Source organism: Otolemur garnettii, unplaced genomic scaffold (genome assembly GCF_000181295.1).
Source record: "Otolemur garnettii isolate 467f Iridium unplaced genomic scaffold, OtoGar3 scaffold00005, whole genome shotgun sequence".
Classification (NCBI taxonomy): domain Eukaryota; kingdom Metazoa; phylum Chordata; class Mammalia; order Primates; family Galagidae; genus Otolemur; species Otolemur garnettii.
The window spans coordinates 42784917-42798019 of NW_003852400.1; the positions used below are offsets into that span (position 1 = coordinate 42784917).

The 13103-nt window shown below is 40.8% G+C and overlaps 1 protein-coding gene across 1 annotated transcript in view; it reads left to right on the forward strand.

Annotated features, from left to right (window-relative positions):
* Window positions 1-2156: 2156 nt before the first annotated feature.
* ARL15 (ADP ribosylation factor like GTPase 15) overlaps window positions 2157-13103 on the forward strand; it is a 424189-nt gene continuing 413242 nt past the window's right edge. Inside the window, exon 1 of the mRNA XM_003782778.3 lies at window positions 2157-2314. Within this exon, the coding sequence (XP_003782826.1) occupies window positions 2267-2314 (48 nt within the window). The 5' untranslated portion in view covers window positions 2157-2266. The remainder of the gene's footprint in view (window positions 2315-13103) is intronic.

Sequence of the window (13103 nt, forward strand, 5' to 3'; positions counted from 1 at the left end):
GTTTACCCTGCATAGAAACGGACAGGCTTCTCAAAAGTCTGACTTGGCAGTAGTCAAGACATCATTTACTAAGACAATGGATCAAAAGGTGTCTCTTTCCTAACTTAAGTCCTTTATCTTATTTGCAATATGCTTATTCACAGAAAGAACAAAACAAAGCAATCCCTTCCATAAGACTCCTCTTCTCTTTTAATTATTTCTGCTTATTGAGAGGCCTTCAATTTTCATAATTAGTTTCATCCAATTGTGCCATAGGTTTATGAAAATTCATTACCCCTAAAATCTAGGTCAAAATCTCTTTTAAACCTATGTGTGCTAAAGTAACAGAATGCCAGGAAAAATCAAAATTAGATCTAATGGCTTGATGAGACTTGTTGGCGGCTGCGTAGTCAAAAACTCAATTGAAAATTTCTCAGAAGTATAATTTCTTCTATTTGCAAACACATCCTATAGATTGAATACTGTCCTTTACTTACTTCAAGAACCTTCTGGTAGTCGGGATTCTTGTTTTGCAGCTGGGAAAACAGGTTCAGATATTAGATAGCATGTCCCAAATCACTGGCTAACCAACCTGGAGCCTCCCTACAAGCAGGTCCAAGTCCTTCCTGGTTACTTGCACAGTATGTATCTGTTGCATGGTTATCTAACAGAATTGTTTTGGCGGTTTCAGGTAAACTGATTGTATGGACATTTGCTTCTTGGGGATACCAAAAAGGGAAAATGGCAAGTTATGGGGAAAATAAAAACCCACCCCTGAAACGTTTATGCAGTTTCTGAAATCTTCAGAAAGATTTCAGGTGAAGTTTCACTCTAGAAGCTTTATGATATGCAAGCCTTAATTTCTACGCAGGTGAGGGCAGTCCCCCTATTTTCCATACTTTCTAAACTCTGGGCGTGGGGGGACACTCTTATCACTTGAGCCTAAGAAGATAACTGTGCCTTGTCATCTGTCATCGAGTGGTTGCTGAGACGGGAGCCTCAAGCTGTCCCCCTGGGTAGAGCGCCATAGCATCACAGCTCACAGCAACCTCCAACTCCTGGGCTCAAGGAATCTCCTGCCTCAGCCTCCCAAGTAGCTGGGACCACAGACACCCGCCACAACACCTGGCTATTTTTTGGTTGCAGTTGTCATTATTGTTTGGCGGGCCCCGGGCTGGATTCGAACCCGCCACCTTGGGTGTACGTGGCTGGCGCCGAGCCCGTAGCCTGAATCTTAAAAAAAAGCCTTGACTGTTCAACTCAGACTTCCTTTCTCTCCTCACTTTAATGCGATATTGACGTTACGCAGAAATGCACAAGTCTCAAGTGCATCTGTTTACAGAGGTTTTTACCTCTCAAAATGACATTGGGTCACAAATATTGTATTACTTGAGCCTATTCAAAGAAATTATATTGCTCTTAGATTCGTGCTCAGTGCTCAAAGTATGCAAATAACTAACTTCTCCTTTCCGAATGTCTGGGGAAGTAAACTTATTATAGCCGAGTCTTGAACCCTTTTTTCACCTGAGGCCCTCTGGCGTTCTACTAGGGGCTATCCACGCGGGGGGCGGGTGTGCACCGTCAGAACATCAGACTGGATTATCTGCTTTAGTAATTTCAAATAACGAAGGTGAAGCGGATCTTTCAGTCCCTCAAATCGCGAGGAGTCTTCCCTATTCAGAGCACCTTTCCACACTTCTTGTTCCACTTGTACAGTCTAGCGGAGGAAGTCTTTAGAAAAGCGCTCCGGGAAGACACGTTTAGTGTCAGTGGCTACCACGCCTCCCACGTTACAGAGCTTGTTCCCCTCGGGGCGGTGGGCGGGGCCACCAAGGCTCTCCCGCCTCAGAGTACTGAGTGAGTTCAGTTCCGATTTATCCAGCTGAGGTGGTGTGTAAGTACGCATAGCTCGGACAGCCCCAGCATCAGTTGATTTTCTGCTCCCTTGACTCCCTCTTCCGTCCGCGGCACGCCGCTCTAGTCCTAGTCCCTGCTCCTCCTCCCGGCATACCCGGCATACCCGAAAGAGAACCCTCGCAGCTCCCGCGCTTCTCTCCAGCCACCCGCAGGGGCCTGCCTTTTATAGGCATCGCAGCCAATGAGCGCTCTCCTTTCCTTCTGCCCGCCCGCCCGGCCAATCGCCTCGCCCCTTGTGTAATCTTCGGCTGCTCGGCTGCTCTCGGCTATTTTCGCTGTTGCTGGCTTTTTCAGGGGTTGCTCGCTCGCAGCCAGAGGAGCTGCTTTTTTTTCCGGGTTCGGAGCCGTTCCGGATGCTTTAGGCTGCCGGATGTCTGATCTCCGGATAACTGAGGCGTTTCTGTACATGGATTATCTGGTAGGTGTGTGGGGCAAGGGTGGTTGTTGCCTCTTGGATCTCGGTGCGCCCGATGGCCCCCTGCCTTGAGGAACAGCCTTTTTGCTTTCTTTCTTTGGGATGGGATGTCTTTGGGGTTCTTTCTCCTGAAGCTGTGCCCGGGAAAAGGAGGGACAGCTGAGGCTGTTGGGTGCTGGAATTGACAGGTAAAGGTGCGGCCCGGGTCCAGCCGGTCTGCAGGGCGAGAGTAGCGCTCGGGCTGTGTGAGAGACGGGGCCGCCGCTGCGGGGCGTCCCCTGCCCGCGGTCGGTTTCCTTGCTTCCCTCTGCGCTCCTGGCTGAGGACTTTCTTTCCGGGGAAGCAGGAGTTTCCCCCTCTCCCTTTAGCTGAACTCCAGGTGCTATTAAAGAGCTATAACCAGAATGGCTCACTAAATGCCTGGCAGCTCTGGTCATTTGGTTGTTATTAGATTTCTAAAGCTCTGACCTCGGTCGCGGCCGGGTTTTAAAAGCACATTACCATAAAGTAGAAGGGACTAAACTGCACCGCGACCCGGCCAGAACAGGACTGTGTAGGGACAGGTATTGCCTCGCCGTTCTGGTGGTGGGTGCATGCCGATGTTGTCCTGTGCAGGGACTGGATCTCAACTGTGCTTTTAGGCCAGGCTTGTGCTGAGAAGTTTAGGTGGGAAAAGTGTCAACACAGTGTTGGGACTGAACATCATTGTAAAATTGACTCGTGTTTGTGGAATTATGCAGGCATCGTGTTTTGTTCCAGAAATTATATTTCCTCTTAGCTGCTTGTTTGTGGCTAAGGGGATCCTCATTTTCATGAGCTGTGTTCGATCCCATGCAATTACTACGTTTACCATGTTAAGCAGAACCGCTATTGCCATGCAGGGTTGAAGGAAACATTGACCCTCGTGTCATCTTGTTGGACACATGCACTTGTTTTCGGCTGCAGATTGGCCTGGCAGAGATGTGCCAGTGCCTTCTAGGAATTACACTTAAGGCTGTGCCGAGAAAGTCTGTGAACGCTTTTGTGATCAAGAAACTCTGGGCAAAGACTGGTTTTGTGACGTTATCTGTGTATTTGGTCTTATTTTAATTTACACGAAGAAAATGTTTCTCCTAAAGCTTCAGAGCTTGATGATCATGTGGGGAATGGTGGTGGTTGTAGTTAATGCACGACCTTGTGAGTAGAGCTGAGTCAAAAACTGAGTTCAAGCTCTGTTTTGCTGTTTGTTGATAGTAGTAACTTTTATCTTTGTGATAAAGAAGTGTTATTCAATCACTACTGTAGCTGGGTGGGGGGTTATCTGATTGTGAATTTTCTTTAAAATGCAAGGTGCCTTGTATGTTAAAGTTGCCAAATGTATCTAAATGAACATTTTCTGAGTTAAATAATTGATTTGTAATTTGTCTTATAGTACTATTATTTTGTTCTTGCAGTTTGCCCAAATTAAAGCCAAAGTTTGTGGTGGATAATTACCAAATAGGAAAAGGTGACATTACCTGTACTACTGAAAGCTAATTTTGAATACTAAACTAAATAGTGCCTTAAAAGGAAATAACATCATTCTGATCCTTTTATTAATTTATTTACTGGGTGTGTTTTAAATTTATAAATTGCATCACAAAACTGTCGTTGAGGTGGTAAACCCACTAAGGAATTTAGTGAAACAATATTGATAACTTTGGTTAGTTATGCAGGTTAACTGTTAGATAGACATGATCTAAGGGTGAGTAGATGAATGCTTGTGGGCTCAAGGTTACCCTAAAAGCAGATTAATTTCTTTGCCCATTTACTAAAAGCTTTGTGTCAAAATCACCAGGCCTTAAATTGAACTTGGCCTTTAGTTTTACCTGTCATGCTCCCACACACCCTTGTTTTGCTTTTGTATAAAAGAATAATTATTTTCACTTTATGCATTTAAAATTCACAAGTGCAGTAAGATAGTTCCATAAAAATCATTAGTTACTCTTGGAAGTAACTAAAAAATCTTAAAGGAAACAGTTTGATTTTTGTTGTGTGTGCCTGTGAAAAAATTTAAGAAAATCCTTCAGTATTAAGACTGAAACAAAAAACCAGCTTTAAAACAAAATATCAGCTCTCCTGAGGTGGCCTTTTTGTGTTTACTTCTTGTCAACGTGCAGAGAAAATGATGTGCCACATGTCATTCCTTTCCCCCTGCTTTTTAGGTTGAGTTGTTGCTTATTCATACTCTTTGTTTCGTGTTTTATTTGTTAAGGGCCCTATTTCTGAAAAATAAAAATGAATTTCTTTGACTGCATCTGGGTTCTTTTAAATAAATCAATTCCCAAGTTCTTATTTTCCAGGAAAAAAAAAAAATACTCCTTTCATCCTAAGTTTAATTCCTGATTTTGCTGAGTGGACTAGGATAATACCTTTTCCATGCACTCGATAGGAATAATATAGCATGTGTCACTTCTAAAATCAGTATTTGACTTTCTTGTTGTTGTTGGAACCTGGAAGAGAGCAATGTGTGTAAGTATTGTCCATTGTTCTTTGGGCTGGATGTCATTAGTTAACCTCTTTTTTTTTTTTTTTTTTTTTTTGCAAGAGAGTGGAAAGGAAGAGGAAGGAAAGAAAGGTAGAAAAAGTTAAGTTTTAAAATAGAATTAATCCTATAAATAGGATTGAGATATTAAAAGAGGTGAAGAAATTCTCTGATCTTAGAGATTGCTGTTGATTTCTTAATTTGAAAAGAAAGGTTCTCTATTAGAAGTGATAGCTAAATTAAGGGGATAGGGATACTACTTTAATATTTAAAGCAGTGTTTTTATTCCAGTTTAGAGAAATAATGGCAATTTGCTAATCGTAAATCTATGTATCACTGGGTGTGGTGCCTGACAGTTGAGCGCCTAATATTTTATCTGTGGAAATGAATGACAATGAAATGGGAAGGACAGTGCTTTTTCTCACCAGTTTCTAACCTGAGACAAGATAAAATCTTGTTTGGATTAGGTGTTTTGTTGTGGGGAATGCAGAATGTATCTTTTACTCTCTTAACTTGAAGATTATCAAGATATAATTTGTTTAGCCAGGGTGGCAATTTAACCACACACCTGTTTTCTAATTAAGTGACTCTTCAGAAGCAGGCACACACCTTTCCCCTCCTTTTCATGATGGGGCCCAAAGGCCACACCTGCCAGGTCTGTGAATAAATATGTAGCTGCTCTCACAGCAGGCAGTACCAGCATCTTACTTTTCCTCTCTTAATAGGTAGAGCTAGTAAGACAATATGCAGAGTTTTTTGATTAAGGTAGAATAAAATAGTCGAGTTTAATGAAAGAAAACATCTACTGAGTGTTCCTGGGAGGTTGGACAAGATAAACTTCTAGATTCTTTTTATTTTAAAATTCTGTCCTGACTTGTATGTGCTAATCTGGATTTCTCGTTTTTTATCCTCTTGTGCTATCAAAAACAACAGTACAACTGGCTATAATCTGTACTACTATAGTGCTTATGATGATTAATTGAGATAGTGGAGGGAAAGAAAGCAATTTATCAACAGTACAAAGCTTGCTTTTGCCGTCACAAAAATTTGTGTCAGTGGGAAGATCTGGTAAGAGAATTGGATGAATTGGCTTGGTGTCCGTAGCACAGTGGTTACGGCACTGGCCACATGCACCGAGACTGGCAGGTTCTAACCCGGCCCAGGCCAGCTAAAACAACAATGACAACTGCAACAAAAAAAAAATAGCTGGGCATTGTGGTGGGTGCCTGTGGTCCCAGCTACTTGGGAGGCTGAGGCAAGAGAATCACTTATGCCTGAGAGTTTGAGATTGCTGTGAGCTGTGACACAACGGCACTCTATGGAGGGCGATACAGTGAGACTCTGTCTTTAAAAAAAAAAAAAAGAATTTGTGTCATTACAAATTTGGCAACGTTCACAGGATAAGAAAACAACCATCCAACTAACCAAAAACAGAAACTCACTACGTGCTAAAAGGGAGAAACTTACTTGAAAAGATGAGTAAAAGCGGCTCGGCGCCTATAGCTCAACCGGCTAAGGCGCCAGCCACGTACACCTAAGGTGGCGGGTTCGAGTCCCCAGCCCGGACCCACCAAACAACAATGACGGCTGCAACCAGAAAATGGCCGGGCGTTGTGGTGGGCGCCTGTGGTCCCAGCTGCTTGGGAGGTGGAGGCAGGAGACTCGCTTGAGTCCAGGAGTTGGAGGTTGCTGTGAGCTGTAATGCCATGGCACTCTACCCAGGGGCACAGCTTGAGGCTCTGTCTCAAAAAAAAAAAAAAAAAAAATAAGTGAAGGTGTGTTTGTGGTTTCATATGCTGTCCAGTTTTCTGTGATTGGTACTTTTTTATTTATGATAAAATTGTGCTGTTTCTAATCCTGAATGACTATGAACATTACAAATTGCATTCGTTATGGCTGACTATAAGGTAATACCATAGGTCAAATACTACTTCATCTTAATGTCAGCTGGATTAGATAGTCACATTTATTCCTTAATAATTTGCAAAATAAAAATCATGTGAGCGTAATAAAGATCTTCCATCTGTGCTGGTCACATAACAAAATGTTTGCAGAAAATCCACACCATTGGGGAAGAATTTTCCTACAAAAGACGTAGGCCTGACTCTCAAGCTTCTGTTTCTCGAGCTCCGGGGGAGGACACATACAGACCTTGATTTGTGCCCTCTAGGAGTCTGCATTCTGATGTTGCCTAAGCCACATGCTTGTTGGCATGTGGGTAGTGCTGGGGGTGGGGTGGGGAATGGAAGGAGTTAAGTCTGTGAGTTATAATTTGGAGGATATAAATCAGTTAACATTTATTGAGCACTTACTATTTGCCACACAATGTTGCAAGGACTTTTCACGTGTAAGGGCGTTAAGTTAAACTGAGACACAGGCAGGTAGTGTAATTTCTCCAAGTTCCCAAGGCTAGCATATAAGTAGTTGAGCTGGGATTGGGCCCCACCTGGAAATAGTTTTGTGGGTCAGAGGCTCAGGCAGCTTGTTAAAACTGTTAGAATGCACTTGAAATTTTTACTGTGCTGCTTTTAAATACACAGGTACAGAAAAGTGCTCTTTGACGACAGCCATGTTAAAGCAGGGCACGTGAACAGCCTGGCTGATGCCCCCTTGGTCCTCAAGGACGCGGCTCTGCTGGGTGACCATTCCAGAGAAGGCTGGCTAGAAAGAGAACTATGTTGTATGCTGAGCCTGCTGCTCTGCGATGCCCTTATTCTGGATATTGAGGTGATCTTCAGTGTGTAATAGTCCATCAAGTGACCACAGGTGGATTTGTAGGCAACCGCCTTACTCAGCCCCCAGGTGTAGCTTTAAGGGACACATTCCTGCCTGCCCCAAGTTCCAGTCTCTTTTGAAGAGGTTTCTGAGATTCAGGATCTATTTGTTTTAAGTCTGCTGTGCTCCTTTACCAAGTTCTGTCTGGGAAATGAAGCTGTCCCAGCACCCATGAGGCCACAGCAGCCTGTTGGTGTGGATTTCAGGTGGGCAGAGTCTCCTCATGGCATTAACTTCATAAAGGATTTGTTTCTGAGATAGAATGGAGAGGACAGCTTTTTGGAAAAGGTCTGAACACTGCATTATGGGTAACAAGAAACGGGAGTTTCCTCTGAGACTTTTCAGATGTTGTGTTTAAGGGCTTTTATTTTTGGAGCCTGTAGCCTCCTTTAGTTATAATATAGCTCTTCCCTGGCTTCTCCCTGAATGCCTCAGATGTTTGGATGAGTCTAGGAAGCCCAGTTCTGGTTGACCCTCATTTCTGAGTGTCTACAAGGTGCCTGGTCGCATTTGCTTTTAGCAACGCTGGCTTCCCAGACCTGCAACATCAGGACTCAGGAGAGCCCCAGTGCTTGATTTAATGCTCTTAGGTCACTATCTTGAAAATCTTTATTTGTGAACTTGATGCTTTGCATTTTTATTTCACGGGGCCACAATTTGCACCACAATTTATATGGCCAGTCCAGACATCTAATGCTAAAGACATGACTGGCATCTGAGTCTATAACCTGAGTCAGTGCTGGTTCACTGAGCATCTTAATCACCACTTTATCACCAGAAGCTAGTCTGGTGCCTGGAAAATGGGGGACTGTGTCCAAAGCACGGTGCAGAGTGTTTTCCTTCATAACCAAATTTAATCCTTCCAAGAGTCCTGTTATAACCAGATACTGCTGACTTACAAAAGACTTAGCAACTTAGAAAAAAGGAAACTCGAGGTTTTGAAAGGTTGAGTACTGGCCAGAATCATATAACCAGTGGAGGGTCATGGCCAGGGCATGTTCCTGTCTGATTCCAAGCCCATGCTTGTAAGCATTTTTTGGTGCTGTTTACTTAATATAATTAGTAATTGTTGAGGATGAGTGAGAAGGGCTGCATGAACCATAGAGACTGGTGGAAATTGATGGGTCACTCAATTGCTGTTGTCACCTGGTGTCCTGAGAGAAGCTCTCTGGGAACTAGCTCACTGACAGTCCAGCTCCCACCAGTGAAACGGAGCCTTGAAGTAAGAGCTTGCACGCTGAATTTTTGCTTTCATTGTTTACCCAACCTCTCCCTCATCTTTGCATAAACATTGGCATTCTGTTCTTTGGCTCATAGTCAAACACACCTACATGATTTTAATAGTACCTATGCCATTTGAAAAGTTGGATTTGCAGGACAATCTCATTTTTCAAGTTCCTTTGCTCCTAGATGTTCTGGGAATTGTTTGACCTCTGATTGCTTCTCTCAAAGTTGAGAACTTTTCTCCTAGCAATTGTGTCCACATCTTCCCAAGAGGGAGCCCACTGGGTTCGTTCTTTACAAGGATAGCTGCTTCTCTGGCCTCTCACTTTGGAGGAAGGGGATGATAGTTTGGAAGCATCCAGGACTACTGAAGCACAGAAGGACCCTACCTGTTCCTAGTCAGTATAGATGAGTCAGGAACTAAAATGAAATATAGTTCTTTCAGAGTTTTATTTTTAATTATGAATTATTATAAATATCATAAAGTACAGAAAATATAACAAACTTCTATGTACCTGTCTTCCTGATTGAATAGCTCTTAACATTTTGCCACTTTAACTTCAAAATTTTGGTGCTTTTTAAAAAATAATGGAACTATAAGGCCAGAGCTAAAGCCTCCTGCTCCTCATATGCCCCTGTTTTCAGTGGTGAGAGCTATCCTGAAGTTAGAGAGTAACATTTTCGTGTGTGTTTTTGCATTTCTATTATACAGGTGGACATAAAGTTCATGTGGAATTTAAAATTAAATTACAGTTTGCACATGAGATTTCTTTGTCTACCCTGTATATACATGTATGTTATAAACTATGTATAGTATTGTTTTCTATGTTAACATTTTATAGAAGTTGTGACATACTGCCCTTATCTTTTGAAACTTGTTTTCCCGGCTCAGTGCCTGTGGCTCAAGTGGCTAAGGCGCCAGCCACATACACCTAAGGTGGCGGGTTCGAATCCAACCAGAGTCTGCCAAACAACAATGATGGCTGCAACCAAAAAATAGCCAGGTGTTGTGGTGGGCGCCTGTGATCCCAGCTACTTAGGAGGCAGAGGCAGGAGACTCGCTTGAGCCCAGGAGTTGGAGGTTGCAGTGAGCTGTGATGCCACAGCACTCTACCCAGGGGACTAGCTTGAGGCTCTGTCTCAAAAAAAAAAAAAAAGAAACTTGTTTTCCCTTATGTTTTTGAGATCAATAAATCTTGCTGTATGTAGATCAGTAGCTATAATAGTTTTTTGGTATTCTTGGATTGGATGTTACCATTTCTGCTTGTATAGTAGGCATTGGTTTTGAGACAGGGGTTTGTGTGTGTGTACTTGTCATTAGCCCTGCACATGAATCATATAAGCTGCTTAATATGGAATTTGCCGGTTTGTTTTGTACTTTACAAGTCATCTTCTAATCATATAAGCACATGTACTGAAAGTGTATGTGTTTTTCTTGCCTATGTAAGGACTGAGATAATTTTGGTAACATTTGTTAATGAAAAAGCTTAGTGACAGAATTTGGAAAGCACAATAGAAAAACAATACATCTATGATCTGGCTACCAGTGATAACCAGCTAACATTTTAGTATACTGTCCTATAGTCTGTATGTAGATTCCCTCATTCACATAGAAAATCAGCCTGGCATCATAATGAAAATACTGTTTGAGAACTTGCTTTTTGGACTTACAAATAGTTAAAGCCTAATAATTTTCCTTCTATAATGTGAATTTTCTGCATTATCGTAAAGCACACTTGTTTAACCATCTTTTCCTTGAGTATTTTACATTTGCTACAATTTTGGCTGTTATAAATAATGCTGCAGGGAACATTCTATTTAAACACTTTGGGCACTATTTTAGCACTGTTAGTGCCTGGACACAATCAACCACTTTTTGTTAAGTCAAAGTTATATAATGATAAAATTGGTCATAATGATGCAAATTAATATTAATTGAGAATCTACTCTGTGCTGGATTATGTGGGAAGTGCTTAATTGGCATTAACTTTTGGTTAGTCCTTTCAACAACCTCCTCTGAGAGTTGTGGGAGTTGTTATTCCTGTGTTATGGTTGAGGAAACTGAGTGTCAGGAAGAATCGAATAATCACTATTGTCTTATTTTTTTTTTGAAGGATTGGTGACATGTCTGTTGTCTTTATCTGTATATATTTTTACTGTAATAGAGAAGAAAAAGAACTGAGTTTGAAGGCCTATCCTAGGTATTTCAATTGTCGAAATACTTTCTAATCACACAGAATTGTTATACAGGTGGACATAAAGTTTGTGTGCAATTTAAATTTTAAATTACTGTGTGATTAAATTTTCTTTGTGACTAGAAAGTGTTTCTTAAATTTCAGTCTGTGGCAAAATGGAAAAATCAAGAGTATTATATTAATCATACATTAAAAAAAATGAGATTATACCTTTCCAGCTTTTTGGGTGGATATTGGAATAGCCTTGCTATTGTGAAATAGTAGTGAGTGGTAGTGTTTTTCTCCCTCTCTCCCTCCCACTTTTTCTCTTTGTCTCTTAAAATGTAATTGCCTTGCAGAATAAAAAGATGACACTCTGTATCAGTTCTTAAGCTTGTATTTAGAATGTACTTATTTCTAAAACCTCAAATACTGGGAACCCAGCCTAAGACAAATCACTCTTAACCACAATTTTCTCATTTCCAAAATTCTGATAGCATTAAAGCTTCTGTGAGAATCAGCACTAATAACATAATAATAGTCTAGAAAGTGCTTTTTTAAAGAAAATCATATAATTTCCACACTGATCAGTATAAGAGTCTATATGACTCAGTTTGATGGTATCTGCAGAGGGGGCAATTGCAGATAAAGTGTGTCTCTGTCCCTCTGTATGTCCTTGATTTTTCTTTTTCTTTTTTTTCTTATTAGTGATACCTTGGTGATTTTTTTCCTCCCAAGCTGGCAATATAAAACTTTAGTGGAATAATTTAAATATTATGTAGGAACACATTATTTCCTGTACATTTTGAGAGTGGGGCATCAAAAAGTTGTCCTTGAGCTTAGAGAAGACTGTTTTGGCCTGTTCTACAGTTTACCCATATTTAAAATGTTTTTTTCAAGTCCCAAGATAAATGTTAATTCTTACTATCACTTCAGTATTTATTTTTTTCTTCTTGCTCTGATTCAGAGATTTTTTTCCTAAGGTACAAATTATGACTATTTAATCTAAGAATCTTATTTATGAAGAAACTTAAGGTGTTTTGAGGGTTGAATGAGATAATGAATGTACTGCACTTCATGAACACAAGATGTTATATAAAGCTACCCATCATTTTCTAACTTATTCATTGAAAAAATTATTTTTTTTTAGGAAAAAACTGAGGTATAACTTACAGTAAACCGCACAAGTTTTAAGGGTACAACTAAATGAATTTATATGTATTCTTACCTTGTAACTACCCCCAGATGGAGAGGTAAAACCTTCTAATACTCCAGAAGTCTCCCTGTGTTCCTGCGCAGGCAGTACATCATAGATTAGTTTTGCCTGATTTTGAACTTCATATAAATAGTATTCAAAATAGTATTTGTATTTTTTTCATTCAGCCTGCCTGTGAGTTTCATCTATTTTTGTTTTATGAATCAGTACTTCTTTTTCATTGCAGCTTAATATTTTATTGTATGACTATACCATTACTAAGTCATCCATCCTTTTGTTGATAGGGATTTAGATTCTTTCAGTTTTGGGATATTTGGAATAAACCCTCCACATACATTCTTATGTATGTGTGTGGTTTAGTGGGAATAAGTGTTCAGAATTTCAGAGTCATGGGGTATATATTTAGGTTTACTACATACTGCCAAACGTTTTTCCAAAGTGATTGTACTGTTGGACTCCCACTACTAGCATAAGAGACTTCCTGTTACTTCATATTCTCACCAATACTGCATATTGTCAGTCATTTTCTTTAGGCATTCTGATGGGTGTGCACTCCAAAGAAATTTGAAGTTGCCTAGAGCTACTTCCAGATGTCCAGGCATGAGAAAAATATAGTAAGAGGATTATAAACAGGGGGGAAGGGGTTCAGCATATTGCCACCTAATGGGTACAATGTAGAGATATATGAGTGAAGGACACAACTCAACTCAAACTTTACCTTATAAACATATATAACCTAAATTATATATACCCTCATATTTTATTTTATTTTATTTTATTTTATTTTTGAGACAGAGCCTCAAGCTGAGCCCCTGGGTAGAGTGCCATGGCTTCACTGCTCACAGCAACCTCCAACTCCTGGGCTCAAGTGAGTCTCCTGCCTCAGCCTCCCAAGTAGCT